We start from the raw sequence: 18,573 nt of genomic DNA, 5'->3' as shown, positions 1-18,573 counted from the left end.
AGAACTTTTGGTTCGAGTTATGAAGTAAGCGTGACAAATTGTCTTTCTCAAAAATGTATGGCCTCCATAATGTACACTTTTTCCAAATTATTTTTTTTTTTTTTTTTTCCCCTATTTTCCATTATAACAGTGTGCATGCATACGTACATACATACACACATGTATATATATATATATATATATATATATACATATTTTGGGACAACGCTAGTATGCGATTTCTTCACAAAACATAACCATGCGCACATATTTATCCCATGATAGAAAACTAGGGAAAGATATACATGTCTACTTTTAAGTTGACTTCTACATTCGATAAAAACACTCACTCGATGTCGATATTGGTTGTCGACAGTGATGAGTTCATTATGTTCAAGTTATTTAATCTGCGTTTGGTCACAACTGATATGTATGCAATGGCAATCACACCCAGAATAAAGCCAATGAAAAGGATGATCAGGTTGGCCCAGTGGTTCTCCATTTCTGCAAAGTGTTGTAGGATAGAAATGGGGCAAAATGGGATAAAATGGGACAAAATGGGATGAAACAGGAAGAAAAGGAACAAAATGGAGAAAAAAGAAAAATTATATTTACACAAATATATGAAATTTTTGGTGTTACCCGATATGTTGGAAATGTCCTGAAGCAAAACTCCAATATAAACAAATATGCTTATACCTGGTGATGGCGAGGGAAAAAAAAAAAAAAAAAAAAAAAAAAGTAAAAAATTAATATTTCGACAGTATGGACGGGGTTGCAACAGTGCTGTCATTGTTCGGTTTTGTTCACTCGTATTTGTAGCATTTGTAACATTAGCAACATCCCCATATGTCTGCTCAGTTTCTTACTGGGTAAGGCAGAAATGGACCCAAGTGCGAAATCCTTGTATTTGAGGGATGTCACGCCTAATATGTAACTAACGACTGAGGCGGGTAAAATTGGAGACAAACGAATCAAGAGGACGAAAGACAATCCATTAGAGTTGATCGCTTGGTTAAATGCTAAATATATAGGATAGACCATTAGCTTTTTATAAATAAATTCATGCATCATATATCTTGAAATGAAAAAGCATAATGACATTCCTAAAACATAACCAGTTAAAACTGAAAAAACAGCTACAAGTATTCCTAAAAATTTTCCATAAACACCGGAAAATATAAGACCTGCGCCTACACACATAATTTCTACAGACATAAAAAGGGGAGATGTTAAAGTAAATAATAAAATGAATAAGAGGATACTCCAAGAACCTTGTTCACCCACCCATTTAATAACTACATTAATTAAGTTTAAGAATTTTTTAAATTTTGTAATAAGAAATACTAGAAGAAAAAAAATGGCAACAATTACTAATACTTTTATTAATACTTGCATTTTTGTTCTCATGTGATTTCTTCTTGATGTTAATAATTCATCAGGTTCAATTAAAACTCGATTATTTTCTAAATCTTTGTCTAAATTATATTTATTTTCAAAATGATAATGCGTTTCAGAGCAATCATCTTCGTTGCTATCATAGTTCAAATTATTGTAATTTTTTTGGTTTATTTGGTAGGTGGACTTACTATTTATTAGTTTTTCTTTTTCCATTGTGGAGTTGTATTTTTTATTATTATTTCCGTAATTGAAGTTGCCATTCATGCTTCTGTTCATGCTATTATTCATATTTATGCTAATATCACTAGAGTTATAAGCACCTTTTTTCATATTGTTATTCATATACATATTCGTACCGTTACTTTTGTTTAATAAATTTTGGCTATAATTGTAATTCATACCACTATGATAATTATTACTCATTGATTCACTCTCTTCTTCAGTTCCATTGTATATGGTATCATAATTGTTGCTTAAATATTCATACTTTTTCCCGCCGTGATTTCCTATATTTTCCATTTCTAAGATGTTGAATTCTTTGTTTCCAGGGATGGTAGGTAAGCAAGTTGAAGTGGCGCTTGGTGTGATATCTCTTGGTTTATTTTCTTAATTGCTTGATGGTTTTACCATACGTTTAACCTATTGTGCCTGTGGGCTTTGTTTATTTCTTCACGTACGTCTAACAACTATTCACATATGTGTATATGTAACTTTATATGGGGTACCAATAAATAAAAAGATAAAAAAAAAAAGATATCGTCAAAATATTTTTATCAGTTCGTGAGAATAACTCAATAAAGGTCAGTATTTCTCCTTATATACATGTTAGCAATTGGGGATAGTTAACCTATTTGCCAGTATGTGCGTTTTCAACATCTATAGGTGTATACACATGTACACGTGATGATATATGATGGTATGTGGGGGATTGGAGGTTACTGCTCATGCATTTGTGCATAATAAGGCGTATATGTATTTGACGCATATTGTGGTACCATTTCTGTTACAATCATTTATATTTGTGCTCTGCGAAGCATGGTAATTGCTTCTGTGTCTATCTGAGAATTTGTGTTTTTCTATTTCTTCGGATATACTACTTTTTTTTTTTCTCCCATTTATGTGTATGTGCAATGGGCAGTGCGGTATACATTACGAGCATTGACTTGGGGCAACAAAATTTTAAGTGCGTTCACGAGTGTGTATATTGGCGCACGATAACATATGTGGACACACACATGTATACACGGATATACATACAATAATGTACTATGCAAATATATATATACAAAATGTATACAAAAGGGAAAGGGGAAAAAAAAAAAATATATATATATCTCCTAGTGGAAATGTATCTCTCCGGGTTATACTTAATGGTAAAACAATATGTGTGCCAATTAAAATTTTTCCAAAAAAAAAAAAAAAAAGGGAGAAGTGTGGAAGGGGAGGAAAAAATGAGAAAAATGCGGTAAATTTTGAAAAATGTGGGAAAAAATAGAAAAAAATAGAAGCACTAAAATTAATTATCTGACACAAAAAATTGCTTTTCTAAATATTTACTCAAAAAAACAGAGGGTACGAGAATAACTTGGGCGACATAAAATAAAACATGAATAAATAAATATTTATATATATATATGGCAAATATACCACTAATATAAATTAAAGCAACACACGTTAAACGAGAGAAAAGGTATGTGGCGTGAGAAAAAAAAAAAAAAAGAAAAAAAAAGGAAAAGTTAAGGGAAAAAGGAAAAGTTAAAGGAAAAAGGAAAAGTAAAACGGAAAAAGAAAAAATATTAAACAAAAAAAGGAAAATTTTAAAAGGAAAAAGAGAGTATTAAACGGAAAAAGAAAATATTAAACGGAAAAAGAAAATATTAAACGGAAAAAGAAAATATTAAACGGAAAAAGAAAATATTAAACGGAAAAGGGAAAATTCGTTGGGGGATAAATGATTTCCTTTGTCAATATAAAATTAAAACGAGTAAAGGATAATAAAAACAGTAAAAACTAAAATAAATGAATGAATGAAAAACTACTTAAATGATGGAAACATCGAATGGAAAAGTCGATTGGGCAACATGTATGTTTATCAATTAATTTACAATTTAAAATTTTAGGAAATATTTAAAATAAAAAAAAATATATACTAAAGTAATGATAGTAAATGATGAGTGATAAAGCCTTAAGTGCAAATAATAACGAGTACTGGGAATGACAGATAAAAAGAATAACACCGGGAGTAAGAACAACACAATATTGCATATGGGGAGTGCTGCTGCTTCATATTAAAACACAAATAAATCCAACGGTTTATTCAAACTCCACTGTATGCGCATGATGCATACATATATATATATATATACAGGTTTATTTATATATGTATACACTATTTTCTTCGCATATTTTCTGCATATTTAATCATCCAATAAACATTTTACGTTAATTCTTAATTTTATCAATTTTCTCGCAGCTCGTGTTTTTAAATATGTATATATATTTATACACAGTTCGTAAAGGAAAATTACCAACGTACATACAGAGCGATGTACTCATGTCATTTATCCCACCTATTATGGGGACGGTATCTTATGAAGACGCTAGAAAATAAAAACCTGCGTTTGTATATAGGATGGGTGCATTCATACTAATATAAGCAGAGCCACACATACGTACATTCATACATGAATACATACATACATGAATACATACATACATGCATACATATAAATACTTACATACATAAGAATCACTCATGCCTACATCATGACCATTCTATAGGCTATGTCATTATAACAATTTCTCCCTTGTAATGTGGAAAAGTGTAAGAAAAGATCGTTCCGTGTGTTCAACAAAAAGTAAAATGAATTGTCATTTACATGTAGAAAGGATGCATAAGTCAATGGGATTAGTTTATTATGAACAATGTGTGTTTAGTACCCACTGATGAAATTATTGGAGATAAAGGGTGAATTTTATGTTATATATGGATCATTTGTGAAAAGAAAATCGTTGCAAATTTTGCCTGTCGTAATATAATGATCCTATGGGTTCATGTATTGTGTATATATGTATATATAAATATATGTACATTATTCACATTTTGTATGCATGTACAAATGTACGTGTGTGAAAGCTCATATCTGAAAACAAGGGTGTATTTGCAATGTCCGATTTTATGCTATGAAGAAAGGGCCACCGAGCTCTGAAGTCAAAAGTTCCACATGTTCACTGCATTGTCTATATCTCAGATGTTCATAAATGTTAATCCTTTGGTTTGGTTTAAATAAGCATTTTATATTAACAGTTAAAAATATGTTTTATAGCTGTGCCATCAAATGAAAGGGATTTTATGTATGTAGATGCAAAACAAGGGCGCACATTGAGGTAAATGAATGTAAAAAAAAAAATTATAAAAAAAAGCAAACAAAAAAAAAAAAAAAAAAAAAAAAAAATATATAAAATAAAACAAAATAAAATAGGACCTAATAAAGCAAAATAAAACGAAACAAAATAAATAAATAATATGAAATTCAATCCGGATGTACAAAAGTAAAATGGATATATAAATGCAGACATAAAAAGCAACCCGAACAAAAAGAACAATTCGCATGAAGTATGAATTCGAGTGAAAAACAATACGAATAAAAAGAACAAATCGCATAAAAATAAAATGAAATTAACTCAATTGATTATGATGATTATTAGCAAAATGATCTGCTTTTACATATGACACTCTGCTCGTGAAATTTTAATTTCGCTCAAAAAAAAAAAAAAAAAAAAAAAATTCAAAAGGAAAACAAGGACAGTTCCATCAAACATATGGGTATATATATAAATCACACACAGGTAACAACATGCGTAATATTTGGATTACACAAAGAAAAAGCTTGTGTATAGATTCTTTCGTAAATACTTTCTTATATGTCTTCGTGCTAAGATGAAAGATCAGTGGACGTAGGAACGAATTTAATGGTTGTATGAGATGTTAGCAGGTAAAATTTGTATATATCTGTGCACTAATTTTTGGGGATATTTATTATATTTTCTGTTTTTTTTGAAAAGCGGTAAATTTTTTACATATCAGAAAGGGATGATGAATATTTTATTATTTTATTTTATTTTTTTTTTTTTTTTGTGCATGTTAAACAAGATCTTTTCCTACTGTGCGATCTTGTTTGAGTACATGAGCATATATAAATGTACATCTATATTTGCTTTTCTGTTCCATTGTTTCTTTTTTTTTTTTTTTTTTTTTTTTTTTTTTCTTTCACTTTTTTTTTTGCCTTTTTTTTTTTTTTTTTTTTTTTTTTTTTTTTTTTTTTTTTTTTTTTTTTTATTTATTTTTTTTTTTCCATTTTTTTTTTTTTTTTTTTTTTTTTTTTTTTTTCATTTCCTTCACCTTTTACGTTCACTTAAGAAATAAATAGTTAATCCTTTGTTAATGCAGAATGAAATGCGTTCGAATGTCACTTCAACCATTATGATGAAAGTTTTCTCAATACACATAATACAAACGCAATTAGAATTTTTTTGCAAAAAGAACAAATAATCCTTCCCTTTCTCAAATGAAGTTATGCTTATTGGGGGGGGGGGGGACCTTTATTTAATGTTTTTTAATTATGTGTACGTGTCGAAAGGGGAAATGTGGGGAAAAGTTAATAGGGGAAAACAAAGCAACAGAAAAAAAAAAAAATAAAATGAAATAAAAAAAGGTATACAGACTTGTAGGAAGTGGAAATGAAAGCAAAAGCGGGGGTAGAAGTGGGGTGTTGGTGGGTAGTCTTAAATGTCCTGAAAGATTTCTTCCCTCCTTTTTTTTTTTTTTTTACACAAAAATATAGGTAAAAAGAAATCCTATAAATTTTTATGTGTTGGATTGAACGTTAGGTTTACGAATATATTTACAAATATACATTATATATTTTAAATACCAGTGTAGGAGCACACATGTAAATATAAACACGGGTTATGTAATATGTCATATAAATAAGGTACATAGAAAAGATTATGTAAATTAAAGAAAAAAGCACATATGTGAAAAAAAAAAAAAAAAAAAAAAAAAAAATAGTACACGTTAAAAAAATCCTACCCGCATTTATTGTGTTGCTCCTTACACATCTGCAAAGTGTTATTTTGCGCACTATATTGTTATTTTCATTCCCTTCTTTTTCATTCTTATTTTTTTTTTTTTTTTTTTTTTTTTTTTTTTTATTTTTTTTTTTTTTTTTTTTTTTTTTTTTTTTTTTTTTTTTTTTTTTTTTTTTTTTTTTTTTTTTTTATTTTTTTTTTTTTTTTTTTTTTTTTTTTTTTTTTTTTTTTTTTTTAATCTATTATTTAGACTTTTTTTTTTTTTTTTTCATGTTATTTTTTTATTTTATTCATTTATTTATTAATTAATTATTTATTTTTATATTATTTATTTATTTATTTTTTTTTTTTTACGCTAAGCAGTCCGTTGGAAAGTGCTTTGTTTTTGTTTTATCATCCTTCCCCTTTCGCTTCCCTTTCCATCTTAGTTTTTCTTTATGCGACCTTATTTATTTATTTATTATTTTTTTTTTGATTATTAAAGAGGTAAATGAAAAAGTATAATGACATTTTTTCGAAAGGAAAGGTACACCACTTTTTTTTTAACAAAAACGTGAGAGGAAAATAGAAGAAGAAGAAGAAGAAGAAGAAGAAGAGGAAGCAGAAGAGGAAGAAAGTGGACTCTACGAAAATTTAGATATAATTATTTATAATGTAGTTTTTTTTTTTTTTGTTTTTGTTTTTTTTCTTTAATTCCGTTTTGAAGTTTTTTACTCAAAGTTTGAGTCCACAATCAGTAGCAATGAATAACATGAAGGCTTTCGTTGAAAAGGTATTAAACAGCACGCAGGAGAAAAGAATGGGGAAATGAAAGAGAGGAATTTTCATATCTCTATGATTGTTGTATATTTAAGAGTATATATTTTGTGTGTTTTTTCTCACATTAATAAATTAACAACAAAGAAGTCCCTTCAGATATTCATATATTTTGGGATGTACCCACGAATCCACATCACCACATTACATCTTATTAAATTATGAGTTCATTTATAAGTGGCATTTTGCCCATTTTTTAAGACCACTTTTCGCATTAACTCATGTTATTATTTCTCCCCCCACCCCCCCAATTTTTTTTCGTTTCTACCGTTTCATATTAGCAGTTCAGAAAGTCAAATGATAATTTAAAAAAAGATGATGAACTTTACGTCGAAAGAAAACAATTAAATTCACTCCACAATTACTTTTCTCACTCCTTGTTATATCTAGAAAGATTAGAAAGTGTTATAAAAAACATAAATATAATGATAAGTGATTTGAACAGAAGTCTAATGTCCTTTTTTGAAAATGATGTAAATCTAGAAATAATTAAACATGTATCTTATATATTGAACACATTTAGTGATGTAAGGGAACAAATTACGACCCATATAGCTAATTCTAAAATGGCTGCTAATAATACACTTGAAAAAATTAAGACATTACAAAATTTATTGTCGCGAAAAAAAAATTTAGGTGCATCAATAGAACATTATGAAAAGAAAATTAGAAAATTACAGCTAGTTACTACATCGAATCAAAAACATTTAGATAAAGTTATTAGAAATGAAGCAAAATTAAATATGGTTAAAAATGATTATCTGAAATATCATGATGCCATTAAAAAAGGTTTTGAAGTTATACTAGAAAATAAAACAAATAAAGTTTTATTTGATGCTAGAAAAGACCTGGAAATTTTGTTATGTTATTTTTCTCTTATGAATTCTGTGTCCCTCAGATTGAAGGACCCCCTGAAGGAGCTGGTAATTTGAAATACGAGAGAAAATAGAATAAAAAAAAAAAATAAAAATAAAAAAATAATAACAAAATAAATGAAATAAATAAATAAAAGAAACAAATAAATAAAAGAAGCAAATAAATAAAAGAAACAAATAAATGAAAGTAAAGAAGAAACTTTCCGCACGATTCATTTTTGAGTTTATTGTATGTTTCTCCATGAGTCAGACATAGAGAGTGTACATGCACAATTTTGGATGTCACACATGTAACGCTTGACTCATCAGAACATTTCTCTACATCCTTATGCATGTGAGAATATCCCCTTCTGTTTCAATTATGCCTGCACAATATTGCAAATTTACGTGAGAGATCGTGATACATATAGCACAATATTTCATTCCATAACTTTATACAGAAATTCAAATACCTTGATGCAAAGAAACCAAAACTTCCAATCGATTACAACTTCTTTTTGGAAGAAGAAGATGACATGAATATATTTAAAGAAAAGAAAGCATACAGTCACACAAATAGTATGCACAGTATGCAAAGTATACAAATGAGTAGTGGTCAAAGCAGAGATTATAACTACAATACTAGTAGTGCTACTAGCATTAATCCGTTCACTCGTAACACCACTTCAAGTATAGAAAACAAAATTCCCAAGAAAACAGTAAGTTATGGAGAAATAACTGAATCTGATGCTAAAAAGGAATCCATTTTTTATAATATTAAAAGTATTCTAGGGGTTAATGATAAATCGTCGCCAGCAGAATCTACAAAGGCAAAAAGTTATTCCATTCAGAATATTGCCCCTGCATTTCCACAGTAAGTGTGTGTTCGCATACGCACAAATTTTTATGTATACGTTTGCATTTATGCTTATGCTTATTTTTATATTTATGTGCATGTAAATATATATATATATATATATATATATATATATATATATATATATATATATATATATATACGTGGATATATGGACGAGTCAAGGTAGAATTCTCATTAGAGATACGACATAAACATGTGTTATAGGTAGGTGCACATAGAGAGGAGGCTTTATACAAACGAATATTTGTGTAACATCTTCCTCCAGTATCAGTCGTCTTACGTTTATTGACTTTTGTAAACTGTTCTCTTTAGCTTTCATCATATGTGCATGTAAGAACGCATAAGCATGTGCCTAAAAGAATTTTCATTTGTTTTAGTTTATGAATGTATAAATACATATGTGTAAATACGAATGTGCAAATACACGTATGTGTAAATACGTATTTGTAAATACGCATGTGTAAACATATATATATAAATACATATATATAAATGCAAATATATATGTATATATATAGGTGTGTTTATACATATGCATATTCGGTATGTTTTAGTTCACACACACAGGGGACTCTCATAGTACTTTCACATACCTATATTAGCAATTTGACGATTTTAGAAAATAGGTTTGTTTTACAAATTGCAAAGAGTTTGACTATTTATAAAAAAATAAAATAATAAAATAAAATAACATTTTGTTGTTTGAGTATATCCCCTTCTCCAGTTATTCACTTAGTATGTTTGTGCATTAGTAGTACACCTCTACGTAACCTGTGTGAAAAAGTATAGTGTTTACGCAAATTTGAATTATTTTATTTTTATTTTTTTCAATAACTTTTCCTCCCGTTTCATCTTTCTTTTAACCTGTCCCCCTCCGTTTTTTTTTTATCATTTTTCTTCATTCATGCCTCTCAAAAGTTTTTTGATTTTTTTTTTTTTAAATTGTAACATTATGAGCTCCTTGTTACACCTGTGATGTATAATCATTTTATATTTGAAAATACACAACAGTGGATATTCCAAAACGCTTGTATGCATAATGCATATATGGTTTAAAATAGAAGTGGGAATAGCGTTAGAGAAAGTATAACATATTTACATATACTTTCTCCATCCCTATTTTCCTACTTCTATTATTCCTACTCCTATCCGTGTATGCTTTTTTTTTTTTTTTTTTTTTCTTTTTTTTAAATTAGTATCATTACTATATAGTAACAATAACAAATAATAGCGGAAGTCGTGGCAAAAGTTATTATTACTATATTATACATTTTTTTTTTTTTTTCCTTTTATTATTTTATTCACTTTCATCCTTTTTTCGTTTAACCGAATATATGATTCACATGTATCTTTGTAAAGAACTTACACATCATAAATTTTTTTTAAAGTTTTTATTCCGTCCATTGTTTTTTTTTCCTTATGTTAATATGCTGATACAGTTTCATGCGCATCGTTATATGTACAAAATGTTAACAAGCCGTTAGAAAGAAAAAAAAAAAAAAAAAAAAAAGGCACTCATCTTCAGTAGCGCACAGTCACTCAAGTAAATATATAATAGGGTGTGTACTTGGAACGTCATTAAAAGAAATGATTTAAAGAAGCATTTTAAGAATGAAAGGTGTGTGTATTTCTGTATATCTGTTTAGGTGGCGTGTTATATATGTTACCCACGTGTTCATATGAATGCATAAGTAAAAAAAAAAAAAAAAAAAAAAATAATAACAATAAAAAAAAATATATATATGTCATATATACATATGAATGGATGCGAACGTATATTTGTTAAACCTTCCTATAGTACGATAGCAGTTCCTGTACATCACACCTTCCATGCCTCTGCACATATACGTTCCGATGGACGACACCACCTCGCATCGTTCACTTGAGTTTCTTCTTTGGTCTCAATTGATTCGTTCTTCCGCACTTTTTGTTTCTACAATTGGTGGCTCTTGGGTGCAATCGTGCGTAGCATTTTCTGCAAATTAATTTTTGACAATTATATTTTTGTGCTAATTGGGCGAGGGATGGTTCGATGGCTCCTCCTCTAAGTCTCAACACCTGTGTGTGGGAGGGGAAGAAATGTTGCACATGTGTAGACGGTGAGGAAGAAATATGTCAAACTGAGTTTCACGGTTTGTAAAACGACTGTAAAGGATCTACACCTCATAATAATGTAATGCATGTATTATCTCAACATGGGATAGGGGAAACGAAAGTACTTATAAATGAGTCCATGCAGCTAAATGGGCACTTACGTACACACAATACATGCACATAATATATACATAAATGTTGTGTGATGCCTTTCCTTATTTTTTATTTTATTTTTTTTCTGGACATGAATATAAATAAAGGTATTCGTTATATATATATATATATATGTATATATATATGTCGATTTTGTCCGCAATAAACACTTGCTCATAATGTAATTATATTTGCAGTTATGATGTATGGGCGGGCATGTATACATAAACAACACAACGGATTTATAAGTTCGGAAAAAATATATATAGCTGGACAAATTTAATTGTAAATATTATGAATTTATTTATCATTCTCTTCAAATTCGTTTTCTTTAATATATAACATATGTATTTTTTTATATATTACCAAATGTAAAGTGGACTCCTTCTGAATGTTATAGTCAGCTAATGTTCTGCCATCTTCTAGTTGTTTTCCTGCAAATATTAATCTCTGTTGATCGGGTGGAATTCCTTCCTTATCTTGAATTTTTGCCTTAACATTCTCAATCGTATCAGATGACTCGACATCAAGGGTGATGGTTTTTCCGGTTAATGTTTTTACGAATATTTGCATTTTGGTAAAAAGAGAAAAAATATCAAGGAGAAATGTACTCGTGGAAATATAATGTGATAAAACTGGTACGGTTGATAAACTAAAACTTTCGCTTTTTTTTTTTTTTTTTTCTCGTTCTTTTATTTCTCACAGAATTAAAAATATTTTTATACTTTTATTATGTGACAAATTTGACCAGCGTGTTTACTTTTGTTCGTAAAAATTGTATAATTTTTTTTTTTTTTTTTTTTTAATTTAAAAAAAAAAAATTTACATGTATGTGTTGTACATGTAAATATATTTATTTTTTTATTGTAAAAATGGAAAAGGCCTTTTTCCTTTATTCTGTTTAAAACATTATATAAAATAAAGAGCACCTAAAAATGGGTTAAATTCAGCTTTATCATACCTATTTTGAAGAAGAAAAAAAAAAAAAAAAAAAAAAAGCTTTAAACCACTATATAATATAAACCATTGCAATTATATATGCGTATACGAATGCACTACTTCGTACCGTGCGCCATGCTACACTATATCATTTATAAAAAAAAAAAAAAAAAAAAAAAAAAGTGCGCAAAACATTATATATATTACATATGTACAGAACATAATGTATATGCAGAACATAAAATATACGCTTTGCTTACGTACTTATGTATATTTTTTTTTTTTCGAAAATTTAAATAACTTTCATCACCTTCTGTGATGCCCTCGTGGGTATATAAAAGGAATATCAAATTTTGGGGGGGCATTATAAAAGATATACGAGTGTACAAATATTGTAGTACAGTACCTGATTTTAGAGCATAAAAATGGGGGTACTGTAGTATATGTAGTATTTTCGTTGTTACTGTTGTTTAACTTATGAAAAAGAATAATAATATATTTAGAAAAGGGGTTCCAGTTTCTGGATTTTTATTTTATGTTCACCCATTCGTTTATTAGTAAAAATATAAACTGTTCCCCTTTTGAACATTTTTTTTTTTTCTCTTCACACAAATCTTTGTCGAATTGTTTTAAGGATACGGGTATTGTGGACATCCCTTTATCTTACAAAATATTCGATCGAATCTTAAATTGCATACAACGACCGAATGGGTCATCTAATTATTATTCATTTTATATGTACATCATTTTGTCGTCGAAAGCAGAATTTATAAAAACAACTGTTATATACTTTGCTTTAAGGGAAAAATATTGGGAAGGAAAAAAAAAAAAAAAAATACATTCAGACTATAAGTCAAATTATGAGATCGTTGAATTTGGTGGGATTAATGGGGGAGAAAATAGGGAGAAAAAAACACAAAAAAATGAACAGCAAAACATGAGTAACGGTTTGTTGCTATATGTTATATATGCTACTTTTGAGTAATCCCAGTTTTCTTCACGTGTTCTGCATTCTTATATGCTAGCCCCACTTAAAGAATATTTTGATAACTCTTTTTTTCAAATTTCACAGCATGATCGCTAATAAGCGTGAGACACCATTTGCAGTAGGCGTTCTTCATAGTCCCCCCAATCAAATCGTAAATTTATGTTCAGGCTTATGTATAATTTTAAAAACTCGGACGAAGGGAAGCAAAAATAATTGAGGGAGTGAATGAATGGTGTAGTATCTTTTTATTTTAATATAAGTGTCTTAACAGAATTAACCATTTGGTCTTTTTATATACTGAACCATATTTTACGTGGATTCAAAGCGGTATTTTTGCAAGAAAAAACGCACGATGAGCAATAGCGATAGTATTACCGCATTATATATGCAAGAATAGCTTCTTTTTTTTTTTTTTTTCCGCTTTAATTTATAATTTGTATAAATAATATTACAGAACAAGAGGGTGGGTACTTATTTCATGTTTGTTATATTTCCTTAGGTTCTTTTATATATATTGGGGCGAATGTTCTTATTTTGGACTATCATTATTGACACGTAGGGGATAAATAATTTTGTGCTGAAACCCTGACCCATTAAATTCCTGGATTTGTATATATATTTATATGTATATACAGTTACGCAGTTATTTAAAATTGCACACCACTTTGTATTCCCATGTGTGGCGTGGGCTCATGCATGCACGTGAAACAATTGTAACAAAATGAACACGACGAGAGATTCCGAAAACATTGGGAGCAGCAAGCTAGATAAAGAAAAATGCGAAATGTTAATTAAGTCGAGCACATTCATTAATGGAGAAAAGGTTTTCCAGTGCTCATCTGGAGTGGGGCCCATCGAAGGCATTCAAAATAGCAAAGAAGGTGTTGAAATATGCTTTAGCCATAACAATTTGTCGGATCATGTCAAGGGCGTGATGGTTCACGTAAATGATTACTTTACTAAAAAGATAAAGGAGGAAAAAAACAGATGAATGTTTCTCTATTATGCTTATGTTTCTATTTTTGTTTTTATTTTCGTTTTTGGCTCTGTTTTTTTATTTTGTCGTCCATTTTGAGGCCTAATTTCCCCCAACCTTGTCTTTTTTTTTTTTTTTTCTTTTTTCATTTCCTATTTTTAATTTGTAACAATTGTATAATGACGTGATTTTTTTTACGCGCAGTAATAAAATATGAATATTATTACCAATAGTTGTACTGCGAATACACTGTTTTATTCCCCATTTTACAACACAATGACACCAAATTTTTAATATATTTTCATAATGTGTGCAATTGATGGTAAAAGAAACAGTTTTCATCTTGTTGCGTCATTCTCAAGGTTATGTCCAAACTATTAAATAATTCGTAATTTTTGGTAAAAACGTTGGCATATCACCCATTTTTCGTTAAATTAGGATCAGGAATTTATGTTTGTTTTTCCAGAATTGTTCATTTTACGTAACGAGCGTAGCTTTTACTTTTTTAAATTGTCTAGCTGTTCAAGGAATGTGAAAAAAAAAAAAAAAAAATATGATTAAAATTTTATCAAAGTGTGACCAATATATTGTGTTCATAAAAAGGTAAACAAATTTGTTCATTCAGTTTTTTTTTTTTTTTTTTTTTTTTTTCAGTGATAAACGAGAGTAAAAGATTATGAACTGTTCATAAAAAAAAAAAAAAAAAAAAAAAAAAAAAAAGTATAAATTCTGAACATTTGCAAATATTGTGTGCATATGCATCATACATTTATATCGCGATGGTGTAGAAAGTAATGCGACAGTTGTGCACAAAATTGTGTCAAAATTTATACAAAATTTCATGAAATGTGTTTCTTTTTCAATGGTTACTTTTTTTTTTCTTTTTTTTTTACATTTAGACAAAATTTTGAAGGAACATGTAAATTGTAACGCCGTGCATGGGTGTGTTGTGAAAAAAAAAGCAAAGCGAAGGAATGCTAAATATAACGAATCAAAGGGAAATCATATAGCATAGCAAAAAGGAATAGTTAAATAAATTATAGACGAACTTAAAATAAAAAGTTGTGCGATGGTTTTATTGTGAATGGGAAACTATAGCCCTTCCCCTGCACGCATTTCTTTTCGTCGCACATGTTTCGTAAGTCACGTTCCATTTCGTTACATTTGGTCCCATTTCATTTAATTGCGCTCCATCTGTTTACGGGTTGCACATGTTAATATGGTTCGCTGAAAAGATAGACAATTGTTCATATTATAAAACATTGATTCGGCTTATACATAAGTTTTTGCATTTTTTGAAGCTTGAAACATTTTTTTTTTTTTTTCTGTATTTACATAATATGACTGCTTTTGTGTAGTATTACTTTTATATATAAGAGTTCTTGATTAAACACGACTCTCATGTGTATAAGTGTAAATTATGAAATAACTTTAAAAAAAAAAAAAAAAAAAAAAAAAAAAACACGTAAGATATCTTTTTTTGATAAATTTTTTTCACAATTTCACTTATACTGAGACAAAAAAATGGATCGTAAGAAGGCAACACCACTTATAAAAAGTGAAGATGAATTGTCAAAATGCATTGAGATACTAAGAATAAAGAGGCAGGAAATACATGAGCAAATTTTAAAGGTACACAAATGAAACAAGGAGCGATGAGAATGTTTCTAAACATTTTTGTCCAAGTGTGTGCATGTTTTTTTTTTTTTTTTTTTTTTGTATCTACATGATTTTTAGCGAATATATTTTTTCATCTATTCATATTTATTGTCCATATTTGTCCCACCTCATTTTCTTCCCCCTTTCTGTTTCCATTCAACATGAGGAAGAGGACAAAGAAAGAATGCAGAAAGAGATAGCCATGCTAAACGAAAAGCTACAAGAAGTTTGTCACAGTATAACAAAAAAACTACAAACACGTTTAGAATATGATCGAACTATTAAGGAAACATCTGCAGCATATACGAAAATAAGGGAATCTGCAAAGTCCTTATTGCATATTTTAAAAAGAGAAGAAAATCATTTGGGTAGTAAACTATATAATGGGGCATCCGATGATGATTTTAAGTCGATCAGAGAATTGAGGAACATACATCACTGAAAAGTGCTACGAAGTATAAGCCTTTGTTAGTGAACAGTCCTAATCATTACCTTCATAAGGAAATAAAATAAAATGTCTAACTCAAAAAACATGGAAAAAAAAAAAATGTGCTCTTCCATCTACACAATCGGATGAAGGTATTTTAAATGAATTCCTCACCACATGGTCAGCATTACTAGTAAAGAAAAATTAGAAAAAATGAATATTTTCACAATAACAAGACATAACATGTGCAAACATATGGAGGATATTTCATTAAGGAAGTGTTGAATACACAGAGTGGAAAAATCCAATACAGCGTAACTATAGTCACACATCTACATAAATGTATGCTGAAGCGTTAAGAAAAGAACACCTTTGTTTATATATTATAAGGATACCCCCCCAGATACACATATTTTTTCCAAATAATATGCTTGAAAAACGCGTACTTATGTATGCTTAATAAATGCAATAAGTTATATTTAGGATTCTATTCTCCATCATAAAAGAATAGTATCATTTTTATTTTTTAACCAATTAGTAATGGAGAATTTGCAAATATATTTCATAACAATACAATTGCATTAACAATTGACGAGGGCACTGACAGGGTCCTCCAAAATTTTTTAATCCAAAAATGTGGCCCCCTTAAGTGATATTAAAATATAAAATTGTGTATTTTAGAAAAAAAATTATTTGCAATGTTGCATATGCATATATATATATATATATATATATATATATATATATATATATATATATATATATATAAACGTGTTTTTTTTTTTTTTTTTTTTATTTCTTGCATTATATTATTTACATTTCGTGTGTAACTTCACAACTTTGTCAATAATGTGAGAATGCGTTCCAATAATCGGTTCACGTGTCACATGAAAAATCTTCATTTATTAATAAAAAAAGAATAAAAGGAAAAATGTTTCACATGCTTGAAAGATATGGGTAGGGAGAGCATGAGCAGAAAAAATATTGTGATGGTGTTAAGCAGGTGTAATAATAAGTTTTAGGTGTACTTCTTTACATTTTTCATTATGAGGTGGTTTAAGGACTATTTAATGAAGAAAGAATGCGTTGAATACGCTTTGTGAGGACCTTGTCAAATAGGAAAACTCAAAAAATTGCATTGATTAGATATGCGTAAAAAAAAAAAAAAAAATTTATTATAAATACGTAGAAAAAATGTTCAGAAGATAGGTATACTCTGTCAGTTCAGCTGGAAGAAAAACAATGATTCTAAAAATTTTAATTCCCATTGCGTTTTTTTTTTTTTTTTAAAGGAAAAAAGGAGTCTACATTTTATTGCCTATTTGAAAGGACTTTTTTTTTTTTTTTTTCTATTTCATTAATTTCCAGTTTTAGCAAATTTTTTTCACTTGTTTGGAAAATGCTCTGAACGGAGAAATAACAGGTAATGTAGTGTTCCTTAGTACTGCAAAAATAGGTGTGTTCTTCCTTGTGTTACACGATTTTGCAGTGATAAGAGTGTAGGCTGACAATTCGATTAACTTGCAAGAAAAGAAGGATAAAAATAAATAAGACATGATGAACTACACAGGGAAGGAAAAAAGGTTGTCTGTTCTAATTTGTCGCGTGAACATGCTTATAAACCTTTTGCAGAGCAGATTGGCATACCCTCTAATTTATCCATTCAACACAACAGCACTGAATAATGAAAAATCGTTAGAATTATACTTGAAAAAATTAAGGAAGGATGGGAATTTTAATGAAGAGGCATTTATGAAGTCACTGGCATTTATAACTCCATCTATTATATCTTTGACAAAGCTTGTTCATATTTTGAAGGCAGGTTATTCCTTATGTAATTATTCCGGAATGGCAAGCAAATTAACTTACACGAATAGAAAAAGAAGTAATCACGTTTTAAAGCAATATGAGACAAAACTACATTTATTTAAACCACAGGTATGGCGATTGTTAAAGCCGAATGATGAATTAAACACGAAACATTTAAGGTGGAGGAAATGACGACGGCAAAAACAGGGTCGCGAATGAAGAGGTTTTTTGTGGATTTTCCACGGGGCCGATATTCGAAAAAATGGGATGAAATACGGTATAAACTAAAACGATGTAGCAAAAAGCAGAACGGTGTGAAACAAAACGAAGTGAAGCAAAACAATAGGATTAACAAGGAATACATGGTATTGGCATATAGGGGTTGTCCTCCCTTTTACCCTCTCCCGAATGCGTCGTTTAAAATTGTTCATTCTCAAAAAAAGGATAGTGGTGGTTTTCGTCGCGGTAAGTGATAAATTCATTTGAAATACGCGATATGCAATGAAT

General features: G+C 29.0%; 6 protein-coding genes across 6 annotated transcripts; 4 read left to right on the top strand and 2 right to left on the bottom strand.

The window, feature by feature from the left end:
• Positions 1–325: 325 nt before the first annotated feature.
• Positions 326–1,899, bottom strand: PGO_110500 (SNARE associated Golgi protein; the record flags this gene model as incomplete). Its single annotated transcript, XM_028688389.1, has 3 exons — positions 326–483; positions 622–678; positions 849–1,899. The coding sequence occupies 3 exons, from the start codon at positions 1,897–1,899 to the stop codon at positions 326–328; spliced, it is 1,266 nt and encodes a 421-aa protein (XP_028544190.1).
• Positions 1,900–7,213: 5,314 nt separating this feature from the next.
• Positions 7,214–9,019, top strand: PGO_110490 (hypothetical protein, conserved; the record flags this gene model as incomplete). The annotated part of the gene is made up of 3 exons (XM_028688388.1): positions 7,214–7,243; positions 7,572–8,210; positions 8,603–9,019. 3 exons carry the CDS (start codon positions 7,214–7,216, stop codon positions 9,017–9,019), a joined length of 1,086 nt encoding a protein of 361 aa, XP_028544189.1.
• Positions 9,020–10,899: 1,880 nt separating this feature from the next.
• On the bottom strand, positions 10,900–11,841 carry PGO_110480 (ubiquitin-60S ribosomal protein L40; the record flags this gene model as incomplete). Its single annotated transcript, XM_028688387.1, has 2 exons — positions 10,900–11,079; positions 11,635–11,841. The coding sequence occupies 2 exons, from the start codon at positions 11,839–11,841 to the stop codon at positions 10,900–10,902; spliced, it is 387 nt and encodes a 128-aa protein (XP_028544188.1).
• Positions 11,842–13,916: 2,075 nt separating this feature from the next.
• Positions 13,917–14,186, top strand: PGO_110470 (hypothetical protein, conserved; the record flags this gene model as incomplete). The annotated part of the gene is made up of 1 exon (XM_028688386.1): positions 13,917–14,186. The coding sequence occupies one exon, from the start codon at positions 13,917–13,919 to the stop codon at positions 14,184–14,186; it is 270 nt and encodes an 89-aa protein (XP_028544187.1).
• Positions 14,187–15,695: 1,509 nt separating this feature from the next.
• Positions 15,696–16,272, top strand: PGO_110460 (hypothetical protein, conserved; the record flags this gene model as incomplete). The annotated part of the gene is made up of 2 exons (XM_028688385.1): positions 15,696–15,803; positions 15,997–16,272. 2 exons carry the CDS (start codon positions 15,696–15,698, stop codon positions 16,270–16,272), a joined length of 384 nt encoding a protein of 127 aa, XP_028544186.1.
• Positions 16,273–17,814: 1,542 nt separating this feature from the next.
• PGO_110450 (hypothetical protein, conserved) lies at positions 17,815–18,258 on the top strand (the record flags this gene model as incomplete). The annotated part of the gene is made up of 1 exon (XM_028688384.1): positions 17,815–18,258. The coding sequence occupies one exon, from the start codon at positions 17,815–17,817 to the stop codon at positions 18,256–18,258; it is 444 nt and encodes a 147-aa protein (XP_028544185.1).
• Between the last annotated feature and the right edge of the window lie 315 nt (positions 18,259–18,573).

The sequence above is a fragment of the Plasmodium gonderi genome (genome assembly GCF_002157705.1).
Source record: "Plasmodium gonderi DNA, contig: Chr11, whole genome shotgun sequence".
In the NCBI taxonomy this organism is placed as follows: domain Eukaryota; phylum Apicomplexa; class Aconoidasida; order Haemosporida; family Plasmodiidae; genus Plasmodium; species Plasmodium gonderi.
This window is presented reverse-complemented; position numbering and strand designations above follow the sequence as displayed.